The following is a 20,216-nucleotide window of genomic DNA, read 5'->3' as shown; positions in this document are numbered from 1 at the left end:
TTCATAGCATTTTAAGCAAAGCTTTTGGTAAAATTGAAGGGCATAGCAAAATAGTGGAAATTTATGAAAGCCTTTTTATAAAGCATGAAAGGAAACCGAGTCGAATATTTCTGCAGCAGTGGCTGTTTGGTGAATTATGCAAAGACACTGATGATGTTTTATTGTGAGAGTTGCAGATGTGTGGCTTCGAATTCTGCAGGAATGATTGGTACAGCTTTGGCAGGATGTCTGCATAGTTTCATAGAAGCCAGCTTTAAAGGTTGACAGGATAATACACTAGTACCAAGATTTCTGTAACATATTGTAGCAGTCTTGAAAAAGGGTGTCTATATCAATGTGAGACAGAGAAAAAAATGGCAGAGTCCTGATAAACAAGCAGTATCTCAAGCTGAGACAGATTTGTATTCATGATAGAAAATGATATGCATGTTACAAAACTCTAAAGGTGTAATGCCTTGTACAATGATAGAAAAGCGAAGTATTTTATGTAGTCGAAGTATTTTATGATGATTGATCCTTAACAAGGCTAGCCTGTTGAAGCAATGTAACTGGTAATGTGCTTCTTCAATATAACAATGTCTCTTTATCTGATGTGCTTCTTCAATATAACAATGTTCTCTTTATCTATAATCTAATTCCATAACATTAATTAAAAATTAGAGCTAAATACTGTGGATGGTTCTAAATCAGTTCAGTTCCCCAGATGTAGCTGTCCCATGACATTTATAAATTTTGTTCAAGAGAAAATCATATAATAAATTAGCGCATAGAGACCAGAAGAAGTCTTTAATAATAATAATTACAGTAATAATGGTTGTTAACTGAGGGAAGATATGTCTAATTTCACCCATTTATAAATACCAGATTCAGATATGTATGTATGCATGCGTTCATTGTATGTATGTACTATGTATGTGGCTCATAGATATATACACGTGTGCATATATACATACATTTTTTATTTGTATCCCGATAACAGAAGAGCGTTTAATAAATTCGTTAAAAGTTTGGGAAGTTATATCACGTCTCCTATATTCTGATAATTTTCAGATTGTCCCTTGCTCTGGTCATTCTGTAATGGTTTTCAAGTGTTTTATTAGTCAATCATGTGAAGCTGAAAATATGGCTTGGTGAATTTGCAAGTAAAGCCTAGGGTTTTCTGCTCTCAAAGCATTGTCATACAAGTGAAAAGATGGCAAGAAATCATGAAAAATGGAAAAGAATGCACAGAAGAAAATCTGAGATCAGGACATCCAATATCCGGAATGATCTAAAATCCGGGTCACAAAGCCACCACCAACTTTTTTTTTTTATGCACTTTACGCATGCGCATTTGATTGTTTCCCCCCATAATAAAACATGCGAAAGTCCCAATTCTTAATTTCACTTTGGCACTAAATAAAATATCTTGTTGTTAAAGAAACAATAATTTTAGCACAAGTTTGTGTGATAAATAATTCAATTCCGTATCTGCATATCTGCTTGGTGTACTTCTCAAATCGAAACATTCTACATAGAAACATCGTTGATTTTACACGAAGTAATATTTTCTATCCCTGACGCCAGCATGGCAAATCATTATTTATTATATTTGGCTTTCGTCACTATATATTTATCAGCACATGACATATTGTGTAACTACTCATGCAGAGATGCCTAAACAGTTTATATATATATATATATATAAGTAATTGAATAACAAAGAGAATGGTAAACTTTTCTGTTGACATTACCCTTTGCGGTAACTACAGATTTAAGTTAAATACGCAAAGAAATATTGACAAAGAAAAATTTAACAAAAATTTCTTTCCATATTCTAAAAATAGATTTTGTTAATGATACCCAAAGATTACGTTTAGTGCTATTTGAACGGAAACATTTAGTGCTATTAGTGCATTTAGTTATGTTACTGAAACATTTAGTGCTATTTGAACTAAAGAAAAACTGATTTGTTATTCACATAAACCCAGAACCGGTGCCAGAGCTCATATTGCCGAAATGGGCAGCGGAATTTAGTGAAGACAAAATTTTTGGAATTTAGAGAAGCAACGAGCAATAAAATTAAGGGATTACAAAATTTTTAGAATTTAGGGAAAGCACTGGGACTCAAAAGTTAGGGGTGGCGAAAATTTAGTACTTAGGGAGGCATTTTCTAGCAGAATTTAGAACACATAGAGACTGCATCAGGCAGTAAGAAATCTAGCGTCGGTCCTCGATAAGTCTTAAGTATATGTGGGAATTTATTTATTCAGGACTCAGCCTTAAGCATGTGCAAAAATAAATGTAACTATAATAAAAAAACTAAAATAATACATTTCAGGCTTAAGTGTCTTAGTGCGTGATAGAAGCAGAAGCAAGACAAAATTTAGTAAAACAGCTTGTCTTTTGTCCCCAATCTCATGAAAGCTGATACTGAAGCTGCTGAACTATTTACAGATGAATTTATTGAACTCACTAATCGTGCAAAGATTCCAAAGCAAGACTAATAATTTTAACATGATCAAATGCTTCAGGAATGCATAAGTGTAAACTTTTCGTAATTGGAAAAAATACATGATCTTGAGCATTGAGAGGAATAAAGATTTTCCCCATTATATATCATGCAAATAAAAGAGCTTGGATGACACAAACGTTAATGAATGATTGGTTTGAAAATCGTTTCATACCCGAGACTCCACAACTTTTGAATTCGGCTAGTTTACCTGATGATGCAAAAATTATCCTGATTGTATGGCTTATACTTAAAGTTTTAGTGAAAGATAATGAATTTGTATTATTCTTTCTTCCAAATTGTAGGTCCACCAGCGGCCGAGCAGTAAAATCGTTGAACACTGGTAGTTCGGTCCGAGGTTCAAATCCCGCGGACGGGCTGGCTGCATGGGTGTTTTCGTGGTTTTCTCCATGTGTAATGTGTATACGAGCCAGTTTCCCTTAGAAAGTTCTTCACGAAGGCATCCCTCCCCTTAGGCAGATAGCCCTTGAGGCTTTGCCATAATTAAATAACCTAACCTCCAAATTGTACGTCCATCATTCAGTCTATGAATATTGAATAGTGTGCGTGCTGAAATGCAAATATAAAGTAAAATAGCATTTTCAATGTCCACGTTAAATTTCTTAAAACAATGGCAATACTGCTCAAGAGTTTTTGAAATATTTTAGCATAAAATCTGCTTTGTGGAGCATCGCGAGATCATGGGAGAATGTGTCTCCAGATACTTAAAAAAATGCTTGGCATAATTTATAGCCAGCTCATATTTCATGGTGAGACTGATGAAGATGATAGCCATGAATTTTGAAGGTTTTCAGATATCGCAAACCAAAGGTGAAATTTTCCAGTTAATGGATTTTGTAATGAAATGTGTAGAAGCAGTAACAAATGAAGATGATATAACAGAAGTTTTTCATTTCGATGACAATACCCCAATCATCAGTTAATTAATGGATGGCAAAATGTATTGTAGTATGGTTCTAAATCTGGAAAATACTGCTACCGATAGTGAAGAAAGTGACAGAGAGGTTATTGGAAACGAAAACATTTTGATTTACAAGTTAGCCGGAATTCTCGACACAGCAATTACAGGACTTGAACAGTGGAACTTTGTGTCTGAACAAGAAATTATGTCTGTTTATAGAATTGAATGGAAAGTATTAGCATAAGAAACAAAGCAGCTTAAACAACTTAAATTAAATAAATAACTATTAAGATTTTTTTTTGTAAATATTGGTACCTTTTAGATCATAAATGCTTCATTGTTTCATAAATCATAATTTCATATTTTTAATTTTAAAATTTCTACATGCTATCTTAGTAGATTTAAATTGATGATCTAATATCTGAAAAAATCCCAAATCCTGGATCGCCAAAGATCCGACAAGTCCGGATCTTGGATTTTGTACTGTATAAGAAATGTGAGGAAGTTTTAATTGAAGATAAAATAATGGGGAAAACTGTGCATCTGATAACTAATATTGATGATGCAAATTTAACCCATTTCTGCATAATGGTCCATGTCTGAACCAATTTAAAAACTAGGCTTCATCTAATGATCTTTTCACACATGCACAGTTTTCCTCATATGTAATACAAATACGAGCCAGTTTCCCTTAAAAGTTCTTCACAAAGGTATCTGTTCACCTAGGCACATAACCCTTGTATGCACTGTCATTTTCAGTCTATTCTAACCTTTTCATGCATACCAGGCCAAAAATAAATCTCTTCTGGTGTGCTGTGGGTAGGTACTGCTACCAGTTATCTACCTGACAGTTTGCCACAAAAATAATAAAATGTATTTTTCATGCATTTCTGGGGGGGGGAGTCATGCTCAGAGGAGTAAAATGTTACAGAAAAGCTGAAACTTGACACTACTTCTAAAAAGCTTTGTTCTGACTGAAGGTACTGATGTCATATGCTGCGGGTTATGTTCCTGTAGGGATTGGAGTCTTAAGGTGATGGCAGTTTAGAATATAAAGTATATGCAGGTGTAACAATCTAAGTTTAATGGAAGTTGGTGTAACTATTTTCACTTCATTTTTGTGAATATTTCTTATGATCACATAGTATAGTTGTTAATAAAAGAAAAGTGTATAGTTAAAAAAGCAGACTAAAGTTTTATTTTATCATTTTTACTTCTGTTAACTAAATATGGTTGTTATGGGTTTAATGACTTATATTAATTAAAATTATTTTTTCATTGATATTAAACATTAAACTACTTTAGGTAAATAGCTCAGCTATTAAGTTTTAAATTAGTCATGGATTTACATTGTCAAAACTGTATTCATTAAATGTTTTTCTAAACATTGTGAGCTCAAAAGTCGTAGGAGATTAAGCCTGTATTTTAAAAATGGACTGTTTGAAGATTTTTTTTCACAAATAGTTATGTAGATTTACTTATGAAACATGCATAACAAGAAAAAGGCTCCTGAATTTAGACAGTATTTCTGTTGGTTGCAGCAGGACATCCACTGCCAAAATTATTTTGATCAGTGTTAGTATATTAGTTAGTTTATTTAGAGTTTAACATCTGAATAATTAAAAAATAATTTTTTTAAAAGGTGGAATTCTAATTGCTCAGTGAATAAAACAAGCTTAGGTACTTTTGATTTTCATTATTATCAGTAAAGCAGTGAGTACTAGAAATGTCTTTGTAAACTTTATTTTTGTGTGACAATGGCAAAGAGTTCAAGGGAGGGTCATAGAAATTGGTATGCAGGCAGCCAGTTTCTTAAAATTTATTTGAACTTGAGTCAAACTACTGACTTTCAACTGTCTTATTCATTTAGCCACCTGTAGGACTTTAAAAACTTTTGATAGTTATATATAATCTAAGAAGCTGTCATGGACAAGAGTTTGTTGTTTAAATCATTTTTTGTTTTGTTAAATATCTCTTACTGTGTTATAAGTTTAATAATGCTGACTTCAGTAAATAGTTAAATAAGTGACTTCCTTTATATTTTAACAAGAATTTAATATGGCTATTTTTTAGTGATATTAAGGCCCGTCCACACGAGGACGCTCCCGACGTAGTTGACGTAACTTATTTGATGCCGGCGTAAATTCGCATGATGCAGAAGACGTAAAACTGAGTACGCTCCTGTTCAGCTTTTTCGCCTGCGACGCCCGCGTATAGCCAATAGCTGACCGAGTTCTTATCACGTGTCATAATCAGAAAACCTTCTTGCTTACCCGTTTCAATATGGCGCACAGAGATGAGTTTTTGCTTAGAAATATAACTGTGTACAGCAATAAAATAATCAGCATTGTTCACGCCATCTTCAGATTTCTCAAACCGTACATATTGGTATACATTTAAAATTCTCATTAAAGGGGAAAACTGTATATTTATAAAGCAATGATCCGACCAGTATATCCATATGCTTCACCTATTTATAACACCGTAAGTAATAGGAACCTAAATAAATTACAGTTTCTACAAAATCAAAGCTTCTGCCTTACAAAATACTCCTTAATTATTATTAATATTGGCTATATCATGTGTAATAAAAAGCTCTATAAATATCCCAATATTAAATACACCAAAAACAAACTTCAGCAATAAACCAACTTCTAAAATAAAGCAGTTGACTGTGAAAGACTATTCAATAAAATACAATTACGACATTTTGGAGGAATTGTACAACTTGTGTCATGCAGCAATCATTTATTGAAGTTTAATTAAATTACCTTTGCAGTGACTTCTACTTGTTACATTATTTTTCACAAACAATGCTGTCACAGATAGCTGAGTGGTCAGCGCGCTGCTTTGGTGGCGGAGGAATGGAAAGGTGGCGAGTTCTAACCTCACCCGTAGACAGTATTATAATAATTCAGTTAGCTTTTCTCATTTTGAAACGTGTTTCTTCTATTTAATCATGAATCATTTTATTCTTTTTTTACCTATTACCAGTTTTCATTTTTTATATTATTCATTATTGTTATTGTTTTTAATTTAGTTTAAAAATGTGCAGTGCAAATAGAAATCCTTATGTAATAATATATCTGCATCTCTTTATCATATATCATCTATAAATTCTCTCTTTATTTTTACTTTATTGCATATTTTATCATGCACATAATTTCTCATAAACTGTCCAAAGTTTGAACCTCATTCTAAATTAAAAAATAAATAAAAAGAAAAACAAAAGACCAAGGGAGAGGGAGTTAAAAAAATATGAAGTTTGTTTTATTATATGGTGGATGGTGTATATAAAGAGAATTAAGTAATTTAATTCTCTTTATATACTGTATTCCAAACCAATTTTATAAATCCTAATTTTCATACGATATAGAATCTGCAAGTCTGTCAAACTGGTCGATACTCATCCTGAAGGAATTAAAAAACAAGTAATATACCCCCCCCCCAAAAATTAAGTCAATTCCTACTTAGGTCCACAAAGAAAAATTTAAAAAATACAAAATTAAATAAATTAATAAATAAAAATACAAACAGAATTTTTAAAAATTAAAAATTAAAAAAATTTTAATATGTGAAAAAGCTGTATTAACATCAAGTGTCATTCACTACAAGTTTAAAAAATTCTATTTGAACTTGAGTGGATAAATAAAAAGCATTTTATGTACTGAAAATTTGAACAAGATATAGGGAGAGTGTGAGCTAATAGTAGGAATTTGATAATTCGGGATATTCCTTTCGCAAACAAGGCAGTAAAAAAAAAATCTCTTTGAACAGGTCGCTCTAAATAAATCTTTCGGGCTCATTCTTGCCATTTTTTGCGGTTTTGCCTCTGCTTAATAATTGCACTTAATAGTAAAGTTTCAGCTATTAAAAAAATCATGATTCGGACAACTTGCTGCAAACATACAGAAGCACAGCGAAGTAATAAGATACAGCTCTGTTGACGCTATATTACAGCGTCACGTGATTTTTGCACAAAATAATTCTATTGGTTAAACGCACTCTTCGCAAACGTACTCATTTGGACGCTTTCACGCTGGTAACGTAAAGGCGCGTTCGTCAGCTACGTTTCGAGCGTACTCGTGTGGACGGGCCTTTAGGTAAAAAAAAAGGTAACTAAAGTATATTTTAAAAAAATATTTCTAAATACCATATATCTTAAGTGACCATCTAAAATGCTGCTGATTTGTAAAAATGTATTTATTGCTTTGCTTAAAAAAAGATCTGAAATTTCAGAGGTGGCTGGAATATATGCATGGTACATCTACACAGTTTTAGGGCTGAATTCAGAAAGAAACAAGATTTGAAGAAAACAACTTGAACACTTTTAAGCTTTCAAGTTACATAACATTTAATGCTATGAATTTCAAATCTATCATCAAGCTTATATAGATTTAGAGCAAACGTTCTGCCATTATACTGGATCACTGAGATTATCAGGCATTGCAAGAAAATCTCATAATTGAAACTATTTATCAATATTGCATAGGTCTTTGAGTTTATGTGGATGGAGGGTATATTATACAAACCCATAACTTAGGATTTCTGAGATCACGTCATAGCAATCATCAGTTCGTATCTAACTGCTATATACTTTGTTGTTTGCTACAGACACTTATTCCATTTATCAGTAAATTGTCTGTATCTCAGAAAAGTCATTTCTACATCCTGTCCTATTTAATATTTTGACATATCTCACACTTCCAGGAATACATTACCATTGTATACTGATTACACTGCAATTGTCATTCTAAAACGCACCTCCTAGTTCAGCTGGCCAAGCATTTGAAATTGCGTACAAGGGTTGTAATCCTGGTTTCAAATGTGTTAAGTTAGCATTAATATCAGTAAATCTAGAGCCACGCTATTGACATGCTGAAGAAATATATAGACAGATTATTCCATGGACCAAGTCAATTAAGTACGTCATTGTTATACTCGATAACCAAGAGGACATGTAGGCCTCACATAACAAACATTATTTCTAAATTGTGAGTTTGAAAAGTTACACATTGTCCCTTAATTTTTTTGAAATACAGTCTCTCTGTCTCTAGACAACAGGCTACCTTTTTGCTTTCTGTATTCTTTTATACCTATCTGATGTGGGGTTATGCATCTTGAATATATTTGCAATGGAACTCATATGCCATGTTTTGGTAAATAAAAAAAACAAAGAGAATTTGTTCAGAATATTTACATTGAACTTGGAATTAAGCCAATGCAGCCCTAATCTGGCAATCTCAGTTCTTGGCTGTCACTATGATGATAATTTACTGGTAGGGAAACAGATACGAGGAGTGGCAGTAAAGATCCAAAACACAAAATAACTGGTTAGTTCAAAATAATAGTAATACCCTACAATCTCCCAATTCTTTATAATTTGGTGCTTATTCTAAATTATGTAAGGCTCTGATTGCCATTTTTTCTCCTTCCAGTTCTTATGGTGTAATTACAAATTGCTTGTGGGTAACGATTTTGTGCTGTTTGACTAGTAACATCACATGATACATAATTCCTCCATAATCACAGAGCTATGCTCGCATTGTATTGCTTTGTTCTCAGGAAATTGTACAAATTTTATGTCTATCTTCAACTACAAAAGTAAGGATTTTCAATCAAATGGTACTGTTGAAGTTTCATTATGGACCTCTATGTTTTCCACTGGGTTTGGGCTGCTTTCCCCAGGAACTTATTTGCAGTACTGCTATACCCTAAGAAATCACTAACCTTCTGTTGCTTAAAATAAAATTTTTAAAAAAAAGAAAGAAAAAGAAACTAGGTTGTAGATATCAAATTTGGCTAAAAACAGGAGTGCCCTTTGTATTAAACCACTTGATAGTTGTGTTATGTGAAGGCACTGTCTTCTAATTTATAGCAGCAAATAGTTATGTGAAATCAAATAAAGTTTATGTTTTTGTTTGTAAACAAACTGTATTTTAATGAAAAGTTGTGTAAAATGTGATAGTAATCATAGTTATCATTTGGCAGTTTTGTTGTTACTGGTTGAAAAACTTGACCTAAAATACATTTGTATCTGTGTGTATGTACGTACGTACATGTATGCATATATACTATTATTTTTGCAAGCTATATGTGCGAGTTTTTAATGGAAACTTTTGTTTCTAGAATAAGAAAAGTATAATGGAAAAAGAAAGGATAAAAGCCATAATCGAACAAGAAGAAAAAAATCTAAGTGGAAGTCGTCATATAGAGTCTGAAAAAATTAGGAAAAAGTTATCTGATAGAAATCTTGTTATTCACGAGGTTTGTTCCTTTCTTTTGCAAAATTTTAAAGATGTATTCAGAATTAATTTTCTTCTAAAATTATGCATTAAATATTTCATTTATTGTATCTTTCAGACTGATCAAAAGGAATAATTGATATATAAATAGATATATAAGTGTTGAAGTCATAGATTTAATATTTATTATTATTGCTACTAAAAAAAAGCTCATGATTGATAATACTGAATTTTACCAGCTTACCACTCAGAAATAATGTTACACAAACAAGCTATTTTAAATGTAATCCCTTTGTATGGCAGGGCACTTTTTGTAGTGTTTCGGTAGTATACTTAATTTTAAGGAAAAAATTCCCCATTATGCTGTAAAAACCAGCCATCGACAGCATACATAGCATCATCTTCAAAATTTATTCCATGTAGACTTTACTCCAGGTTTGCAACTAAAAAAATATACCCGAAGCAAAATTTCGCTAATGTAAACTGTTGGCATTTTATAGTAGTCTTAATAGCTGTTGTCTTGACATTGGTCTGCAATGAAAGAAGTCCCTTTATCAGCTCGTAATTTCTTCATGCAGTTGTGCTCTTAACTGTGCATAATACTATACAATGTTTATTTTTCCATACTCAGTTAATGAATTGAGCCCTTTGGCATCCTAGAAAGTGCATGTCAGTTTTTGCTCACAGGGAAAGATATTTGCAGATCATACTGTCTTATTTGCTTTCTAGATAAAAGTGGTGTATCCAAGTTCACTTATCTATACTGATACTCTATTCGATCTTCCTTGAACATTGTTAAATGTAACTGAAATTATCATATGATTTATTTATTTATTTTTTTGTTGTTAACATTCTTCATGCCCATTCAGGATAAGACTTCTGTGAACATGAGTTAGTTTCTTAAAAGTATTTGTGCACTGCTAGATGAAAAATCTATTGTCATGCACGATAGTCATGGTCCATCTGACATAACAATTTTCTCCACGTTGGGAACCATTTTCACGATTGATTTAGTTGAGTAACAGAAAAACAGGTAATCCTCATAGGAGGTTCTTCCAGAGCGAAATTCTGTTGCCTGTTTAGTAGCTGTGGAATAAAGTGGATCAGTCTTATATTGTCCTAACAAATCCTTATCAATACTGTAATCCAGTGCCAACTGTAATACTGTAATTAGCTACATGAATTGATGTTAAATAAATTTCTTTTGCTAATTATTGGTTTCTTTAACATTTACTCATGTACGTTTGAAAAATGTAAATTAGTTTTTATTGTGTTCCAGCACTGATGTGCATTATAATATTTACCAGCATTTAAAAAAATCTTCAGCACCCATTCAGAAGGCATGTATATGTATGCTTATACATTTTGTTTTTCTACAATATATGAACAACATATGATATTTCATGTTTGAATTATTGTAATGCTTTTGGGCAGAAAAGGAATATGTAGTAAAACGTCATTAATCCGGACAACCATAATCCGGAATGATCTATAATCTGTACCTCAAAGCTACAAACTTTCTGCGCATGCGCGTAATACCTTTACGCATGCGCATAATATGTTTATGCATGCGCTTATAATGTATAACAGACGGTATAAGCTAAGCTAAAATTATCTAATTATCTATTTCAGTTAATGTTGCAGATTGCATTGTTCCTTAATCTTCGAATTGGAACCAGCTTATTATTTTTTGCAGACTGTTAGAGGAATTTTATAAAAGTAAGTTGGAACTTTCGATTATGTCAAATAGAATTTCCGATGCTGGATCTACAAAGGAAAGGCATGTTTCGATGTCCATCAAACAAAAAGTGGAATTGCTACAAAAATGGATAAAGGCTCCTTTGTTTCTCTAACCATTCCGAAATCTGTTTATCAATTTCATGCTGCTCTGCGCCGGGGGATGGATAATCTGTCAGCACTATCCTTATCTTCAGGGCAGATGTTTTTATTTTATTCGGCTATGTAGTATTTCATCTCGATGTACTCCGTCTTTGACATGATTTAAATCAAATTCCTCGTCATTATAAATATCACGAATACAAATCAAATAATTTTTTGGTTGCAATTTTCTAATTTCGACTATGCGTAATGTATGCTTTACGCATGCGCGCGTTGAAAGAAATGTATAATAAAAGTAAACAAATAAGTATTAAGCTTTTTTTTTTGTAAATTTTGATACCCTTCAGATCATAATTGCTCTTTATTTCATAAATTACAGTTTCATATTTTTAATTTTATAATATCTGCATGCCATCTTACCAGATTTAAACTGATGATCTATAATCCAGAAAAATCAATAATCCGGAATCGCCGAAGTCCCGACGAGTCCGGATTAAAGACTTTTGACTGTATTTTATTAGATAATGCAGTTTTTTATAATACGAATGTTGTAAATGAAATAAAGAAATGTCTTTTATTCATCTTCTGTTCTTTAGCAATCATAAAAATTGCTCACCTGAGTTATGTGTATCTCTTAGTAGAAAGCATCTGATCATTGCTAGACTGAAAAGTTTCCAGAACTGCCACTATATATTTTTTCTAAGTAATTATACGTGTGTTGGGAACATTTTCATATAAATTGAAAGCAGATATCAAATTATTTGGTTTTAACAAACATTTAAGCAAGACAACTTTATATAGTTCATTAGTAGATGTGTTCAGTCAGTATTTTTGTATTTGGAGGCAAGAACTGCTATGGAGATCAGATCCTAATTACATACTGTTCTTAGGATTTTGTCAGCTGCACTTTTCCATTATGAGATTTTGAATATCTCAATTGTAGGTATAGCCACACTTGCACAGTTAATGAAATAGATTCAGGTTCTGCACAAATGATTATCACACACGGAATTGTGGGTATATTCTATGGATATGGTTTTAGTTGATCACAGAAGTGTGTGAAATTGCGGAGGCCATGGATACCTCTTATGATAATATTTTGCACGAAGATTCGGTTTTATAAAAGCTTCCCATGAGATGGATTCTGAATTTGCTCTGTCTTTTCAAGCCCGAATATCAAGCCAGTGTTTGGAAATTTTTAAGAGATATGTATTGGTTTGGTTTCTGAAGATGATTTATTATGATGAATGAAACTTGAACATAGCTGGTTCTAAAGATTTGATGATTTTACTGCTTGATTGTCTTGAAAAGAGTGATTGAGATTTGTAATGTCAAGATTAGCATGTGTAGAATGAATTGAAACTTAGGCTTTGGATCAAGCCATACTCCTCATACTGGTAACAGAACTGACATCTGTTATTTATTTATTTATTTTGTAAGAATGATAAATTTAAACTGCAACTTTCTAAAAGCTAGTATAATTTTTAATGGAGTGGCAGCTATCATCAAAGTGAGAAATGAAACATACCATATGGATGTTTTATTCATTTGGAGGAGAATCAATATATCAATGTGCTTGGATACTTTTTAATCATGCAGTCTATCTTGCATATGCATATTATATGTACTTGTGTAACTAATAGTCAATGCATACTTTCATTTCCTCAATGGTTTTTCTCACAGTGGGATTTACTTCATTATAGTTTATGCAATGACTGTGCAGCATGGCATTAGGGAAATCTTCAAATGAAAAGGTCATAAGTCATCATTTGGTTAAATACTACAATCTCCTGTTCATTAGATTCTCATCCTGTGATCCTTGGTGAATCTACTGTTTGGAACTCCTTCCTAGGAGCAATTTAGGAAAGTGAACAAATTATACTTAATATCATGTTACTCAAAAGGTTTTCCTTTGCTTGCTAGAATTACAGTGGAACCTCAAGATACAAGTGTAATGTGCCAGCACTGAGCTCGTATAGCAAATTTCTCATAACTAGACACAAACTTCCCCATTAAAAATAATGAAAATCCAGTTAATCCATTCTGCACCCCAAACAATATAAAAGTAAAAATCAATTTTCCTAATAAATAACACTGGTAAATAATGTAACCATAGTTTACCTTTGTGAAGAGTCCTGACTGGCGATAAGGATGTGGGGAAGACGAAACAGGTTACTGTGGGGAAGGAGAGTTCTCCTCTGATTCAGGAATACTCTATTTTCTTGGGAATTTTACCCCACCTGGAAGCAGAATGACTTAACTTTCTTTTAGTTGCAGTTTGCTTTACCAAAAACATATCTAATAACTCTTGCTTCTGTCTCCTTTTTCAGATGCCTCTAAAATGTGTCACAAGTTCATGTTGTTCCCACATACTGCTGTATTAGGGTGATTTTCTTGAAAGAAACTTTTCTCTTCCCACTTTGCCAACACTTCTTTAATCTGACTGGAAGAGAGGACCTCATCTCCTGTTCACTTCTTCCGTAACAAAAGCTTATTTTCCACCTCTTGCTGCTGCTCCTTGTGAAGTTCTTTAAATTTGTCCATTGTAAGTTCTTTACTGTGCTCCTCCACTAACTCATCCAGATCAGCACCCAATACACATGCAGACCCATACTTTTCCCCAGCGATACAATTTCTTTGACTTGCTGCACTGTGTTGTCCACAGTTTGAGAATCAAAACTTAAGTCAAGAATACTTTGAGGCCACAGGTTTTTTCCATGCTGAATTCAGACTTTCCATCTTGAATTCAGGCTTGCGAAGACTGAGACTTCTTCGCAGGCCTTATTTAATGAGGTTTAAACAATTTAGGATGTTGAAGTGATCCTTCCTAAATTTTGAGGGTCAGGCGTGTATTTTTGGTCACTTCAAAACACCTTTGAAATAGCACCTTTAGAAACACTTTTGTCACTTTAAAACATTTTCGTGTACAGCTTCTTAAAGCTGGAGAACTAGAATGGTGTTGGGAGGAAGAAACTTGACTTTTTTTAACTGAAATTTCTCCATCAAATCATCTTAAGCCCTGGAAGATGTGCAGTAGCATTATCAAGGATGAGCAAAGCCTTGAGTGGCAACTTATTTTCCTGAAGGTATTTCTTCATTTGAGGGACCAAAAATTTCATTAACCCACTCGAAAAATTGCCGTGTTACCCAGGCTTTGCAGTTAGTCAGTCAAATCACATTCAGTTGTTTTTCTGCACCTTCTCCCTCTTGAAAATTTGTGGATTTTCTTAGTGATAAACGAGCAGTGGCTTGATTTTACAATCCCCACTTGCGTTGCGGCAAAACAAGAGGGTAAGCCTATCTTTTATTGGCTTGTGGCGAGGTAAAGATTTCTCCTCTTTTGTAATGGTGATATGCTTAGGCATTTTCTTCCAAAAATGACCTGTTTCATCACAATTAAACACCAAAGAAGAAACCCATCACTAGTAATAAATTGTTGAAACTCTGGCTATTTCGAACCATCCACGGTTTGCCTTAAATGCCATTTTATCTTCCGTTGATGTACCTAGTGTTTTTCGGAGAAGGTTCAAGCACAGATTCTTGGCCTTAGCGTAAATGATAGCTTCAGACTCCGAATCAACTGCTTCTCATTAATTCACAACAACAGCTTCTCAGCATCTTCGAAGAGTTTCAGACGGTGCTTGGAAGTAACAGTAACTCCTTTCGTTGTGTCAATTTCCTTAATTTCTTCAGAATAGTGCAGATTGTCGATGTCAAACAGCAGTAAGTCTTCTCCAATTCCATGACTCTTACAACCATGCTTATGTTTATCTGTAATTTCTTTCTTAATCTCAACGGCCATAAGTTCCTTCTTTGTCTTGACAGCACTATCTGAGCAACATTCTTCTTCGGAGGCATCATGAAATAATTATTTTCATGTTAAATATAAACACAATGAACGCACAAGTGTACAATCACGTAGTTCCAAGAACACTGAATGATCTGACAAGGGGATTTCCCGAGTTGAGCCGAATCGGGAAACATGCCACAGATGCCAACAGCCTGGCTCGTTGCTCTTTACTCAAGTCAATGCTCGTATTTAGAGCCAAATTTCTCGTATATAGAGGTGCTGATATCTCGAGGTTCTACTGTATATTGGAAACATGGGTTATTCAAAAACTACCAAACTTCAATATATGCTTTATAATTTTTTTGCCAACTTTTAGATTGTTGTGCATTTTCAATTCATATAATCTTTAATTTTAATTTTCATCATATATATTCAGTTATGTAACTGATTTTTTTCCCCTGTTTCAGATTCCATCTGATGGGAATTGGTTTGTTGATTTTTTAATTTCCTTTAATATTTGATTTACTTAATTATGTGTATATTTTTTTTAACATTAAGGCAAAATTTAGGAATTCTAAAAAGTGAAATTTTCTGTTTTTCTAGCTTGTATAAAGCTATTGAACATCAACTGTCAACTTTAAATTTGCAGGTATGTATGTTTTATTTTCTCCAGACATGTTAAAAACATAATGTACATATTTGTTTATGTAAAAAACAAATGTGATTTTGATTTGAATTTGCATTCTGTAGAAAATTCTGTAAATTGACCAAAAATAACTAAAAGCTGTATTGAGTATATAACAGGGATGACCAAATTCCATGTCAGCAGGAGCCGCATAGTAGAAAGGTTTTTAAAATGGTAAAATCGATTTTTGAATGGAAAGAAATATTTTCAGTAATTTAACTGTGATATATTTTATAAATTAACATGGTTATTGAATATAAATAAAAATAAATAATTTTTATTACCCTTGCACTGTATTCAGGAATGTATTCTTTCATCACACAAACTGTAGACTTTTATATTATGTACTAAACATTCTTTTTTCAGCCCAGAAACCGAGCATTTCTTTTAGTGAAAAACATTGTTTGAGAATAGGAGTAAACTAAGAAAGAAAGAAGACATTGCAGCCTTTAAAATAATGAAAAATAATTGAAGATTTCAAAAACAGAACTGAAGTGTTAATTGTAAAAAAGTGAGATGGGAAAGAATGTTTTGAAGCAATTCTGAATTTCAATATTTAAAAAAAAAATTAAAATGAACTCTAAATTTAACGGAATTTTCACATGAAAATAATTGTTCAGTTTTCCTATAATATAATATATAAATAAAAAAATCTATCCCAAAATCATTTAATTAAGAGCGTTTAATACCCCTTTCTCATGTCGATTTTTAATAACAGATGGCGCTACGAACGTTGAGCGATAAAGACTCAAATCTGTAAGACTACCTACAGCCTGGTTACTATGGCAACGACGCTTCCTTCCTCTGTACTTGTTTGGCGGGAAAGTGAGTAAGCCATAAAACACATCCCCTCAGTTGAACAAAAGACCTGCTGTCATTTCTTCCGTCTGTGACTCAGACTGCAGGGTATGTTTTGAACAGGAATAGAACTTTTTCACCTTTGTGTTGAATGAAAGATATCTGTGAGATACGTGCAGCAGTCGCTATTTCTTTTCGCAAAATTTGTTCATCACGCTTTTCAATGTTGCGTAATGTTTCATAATTTGCCGTTATTTTGCGGAAGAAAACAAATTTCATCGCGACATAAAAATTATATATAAATGATTTTATACTTGATGATATGTGTATACATATATAGCATGCACATAATATTCCATTTACTCATCCATCCATAATATTTCATAAATTACCATCCATAATATTCCATAAATATGTGTTAGCACTTTCCAGAGCTTTATATATATTTTTTACTTGTATTATAAAATCGTATAACACTCCTAACTATTATTTTTTTACTTCAAAAGTGGATAAATCATTATCAAATTTTTCTAGTACACGGAGAAATGGTCTATGTATCCACACACATAAACGTAGTAAAAGATACTATTGTTGATTGAATATCTTTTGGCAGCAATATCAAGATGCAACGAAAATTCGAAATCAATTAATAACATGCATTTTATTACAAAAACACTAGCAGGACGTATTATTTGCACAAAAAACTTAGTGTGGAAATAATTTGCGGCACATTATCTGAGATCCGCTTTGAATGAATACATAAAGTGTTATAATGAACAATCAGTTTTAATATTTCACTTGATACTGAAATGCATAAAATCAAATTGCGTTTCTATGTTTCAGGTTTATAAAATACAGCTGATAATTGAAGGGGTATCAGGTTTATAAAGTACAAGCTGATAATACATGATAAGGGAGAAGAAATTCCTAAATTACAAAATTGAATATTATATTTTAATAAAGTAAAATGATACATATTATAGATACATCCTAAAAAACGATAATATATATATATATTGTATATCGTTGTATGCCGTATATATATATTATGTATTTATATGTATATCTACTCTTTTCCGGATGTAACTGTAATTACGTACTGTGCTGGTTTATCATCTTCCTGTAGTGATGCATTTGGATTTGCTGTGTATGAATCTGTTTCATTGAACAGGAACAAATAGGAAACAGAATATTGAAAATTGAATTTTTTTAAAGCATTAGTAATTTATATATATTAGATTGACTAAAAAGAGTATATTCATGCATAACGTATAAATATGCGAAGTGAATACTTTTTGGCAATCACCTTTCTAGGATGATCATTTTTAAAAATAACCAGTACTGTTGATAAAATAAACACCGGTACGATCTATCTGCCTAAGGGAAAGGATGCCTTCGTGGAAGACTTTCTAAGGGAAATTGGCTCCTAGACACGTTACACAGGGTAAAACCACGAAAGCGCAACCAGTCCCTTCGCGGGATTCGAATACTTCGCGGGATTCGAAATACTGGTGTTCAGCTACTTTACAGCTTCGTGCCTCATTTCAGAGCGGATTCGCTATATATGAAACAGAGTAATGTGCTGTTACCGTATTTAGCAGCCTGCCTTTTTCCTTGACCTACCATAAAAAAATAAAATAGCAAAATTATAACAGCGTCTCTAAAAAGATGCTTTGCTATATTCTCATTAAATCTTTATCATTCTGCGCTACTAAAAACGAAGTACGATTATTTCAAATTCAAAATTTTATAACATTACTTTACAGAAAGCGATCTCATGTCTTCTAAAAATAAAACCCAACATCTGTTTCTACTCAAGCGCTTACTTTCTAGACAAAGTAATTTCAGTGTAACGTACGTTCAGTTTTATCTAACTTTGAACGGAAAAAAAAAAAAAAAAAAACTATGTACATAACAGGCAAAGATATTAACAGCACATAAATTTAATCAATTATATTGGATTACCAGAGGAGAAAAAAATAATTCGATGAGATAATTCTCTGAGAATTCATAAACGCTAAATTAAGAATAAATTTTATAAAATGTTTACTAATGAATACATGTATTTGCATAGTAAGTTTCCTTTTTTAAAAAATTTTTCATCTTTATCACGTTTATCGGAGTGTCGTATTTAACTTCACAATTATGCTCCGAAATTTCATTGCTGTAGATTGGATTATTACCAATATATAATTCTACTAGTAACCAGAGCCAGTATTAGAGGTTTTTGCTGCTCACTACAATATCTGTGGCTCTTACTTCTGCCACGCTCCGCCAGTGGCTGAGTGGTTAAGAATATTGATTACTGGAAGTTCGACCTGGTTTCGGTTCGATCCCAGGCGAACCAGCTGGCTGCATGGTTTGTTTTCCTGTTGTGCAACATGAATACGACCCAGTTTCCTTCAGCAATTAGGCTCACCCGCGGCCGAGCGGTTAAATCGCTGAACACTGGTAGTTCCGACCTGGGTTCGAATCAAGGCGAACGGGCTGGCTACATGGGCGTTTTCATAATCTTCCCCGTGTGTAACGTGTATGGAGAGCTTTGCTATAAACTAAACTAAGCCTTCAGAAACTTCCTCCACGAAAGCATCTGCTATCTGCCACCTCGTGGCTTTGCTATATTCAAAGAGCCTAACCCAATTCTAGCACTCAGTTCCTCTCTAAATTCTAGCGGGCGAGCGCTAAAGTCGCCTATTACTGGTAGTTCAACCTCGGCACATTATCTGAGTTCAGCTTTGAATGAAAACAACATAAAGTGTTATAATGAACGATTAGTTTAAAGATTTCACTTGATACTGAAATGCATAAAATCAAATTGCGTTTCTACATATCAGATTTATAAAGTACAGCTGATAATTGTAGGAATATCAGGTTCATAAAGAACAGTTGATAAATACATGAGAAGTGGGAAGGAATTCATAAATTACAGAATTTAATGGTTGTAACGAAAATTTTAAGCACGAACGTTCTTCATAAAGTTATGAAAAAAAAGCAGTCAGTACCTTTAGTGCGGATAGTAATCACTACCAAAAATCTATGCTTTTCTGCCAATTTTTTGGTAGTTTTTCAAAACCTTCGGCTCGAAAACTTGGTGGCCCGAGTCCAAACACAGGTCAACCTCATTTCGGACGTCTTGTGCAGAAGTGAAGATAGGACCAGCAAGATGTAGCTGAAAGTCCGAACGTGCGATGTCGGGGTTATATGGTGGATGTGGTGAAAGATCCCTTTCGAGTCCGTACAGAGGCTAGCCGGTGAATGCAGACACGTATGGTATTATCTTGATGGAACGTTACCTTTCTGCGCCGGAACTCAATTCGACTCTTTTCCTTGATAGCAGCGTCAACATGCACTAGCATCTCGTTGTATCCTTTACTGTCAAGGGTTTTACCTTTTTCCATATACTATTTGTGATTAATACGACGGCAATCCCACCAAATACAAAAGAA

At 33.1% G+C, this 20,216-nt stretch overlaps 1 protein-coding gene across 3 annotated transcripts in view; it reads left to right on the top strand.

The window, feature by feature from the left end:
* The window catches only part of LOC118203546 (deubiquitinase OTUD6B), a 116,577-nt gene that overhangs the window by 52,038 nt on the left and 44,323 nt on the right, over positions 1-20,216 (top strand). For 2 of the 3 annotated variants that reach the window (XM_085808062.1, XM_085808064.1), the window contains 3 exons: positions 9,543-9,680; positions 15,755-15,774; positions 15,891-15,936. In XM_085808062.1, coding sequence (XP_085664188.1) covers positions 9,543-9,680; positions 15,755-15,774; positions 15,891-15,936 — 204 coding nt within the window. The remainder of the gene's footprint in view (positions 1-9,542; positions 9,681-15,754; positions 15,775-15,890; positions 15,937-20,216) is intronic. The other variant, XM_085808063.1, reaches the window with a different exon arrangement.

This window comes from Stegodyphus dumicola, chromosome X1, assembly GCF_044657685.1.
Source record: "Stegodyphus dumicola isolate Sdum_Otavi_A_Nest chromosome X1, ASM4465768v1".
In the NCBI taxonomy this organism is placed as follows: domain Eukaryota; kingdom Metazoa; phylum Arthropoda; class Arachnida; order Araneae; family Eresidae; genus Stegodyphus; species Stegodyphus dumicola.
Note: the sequence above shows the minus strand (reverse complement) of the source record. Positions and strands in the feature narration are given on the sequence as shown.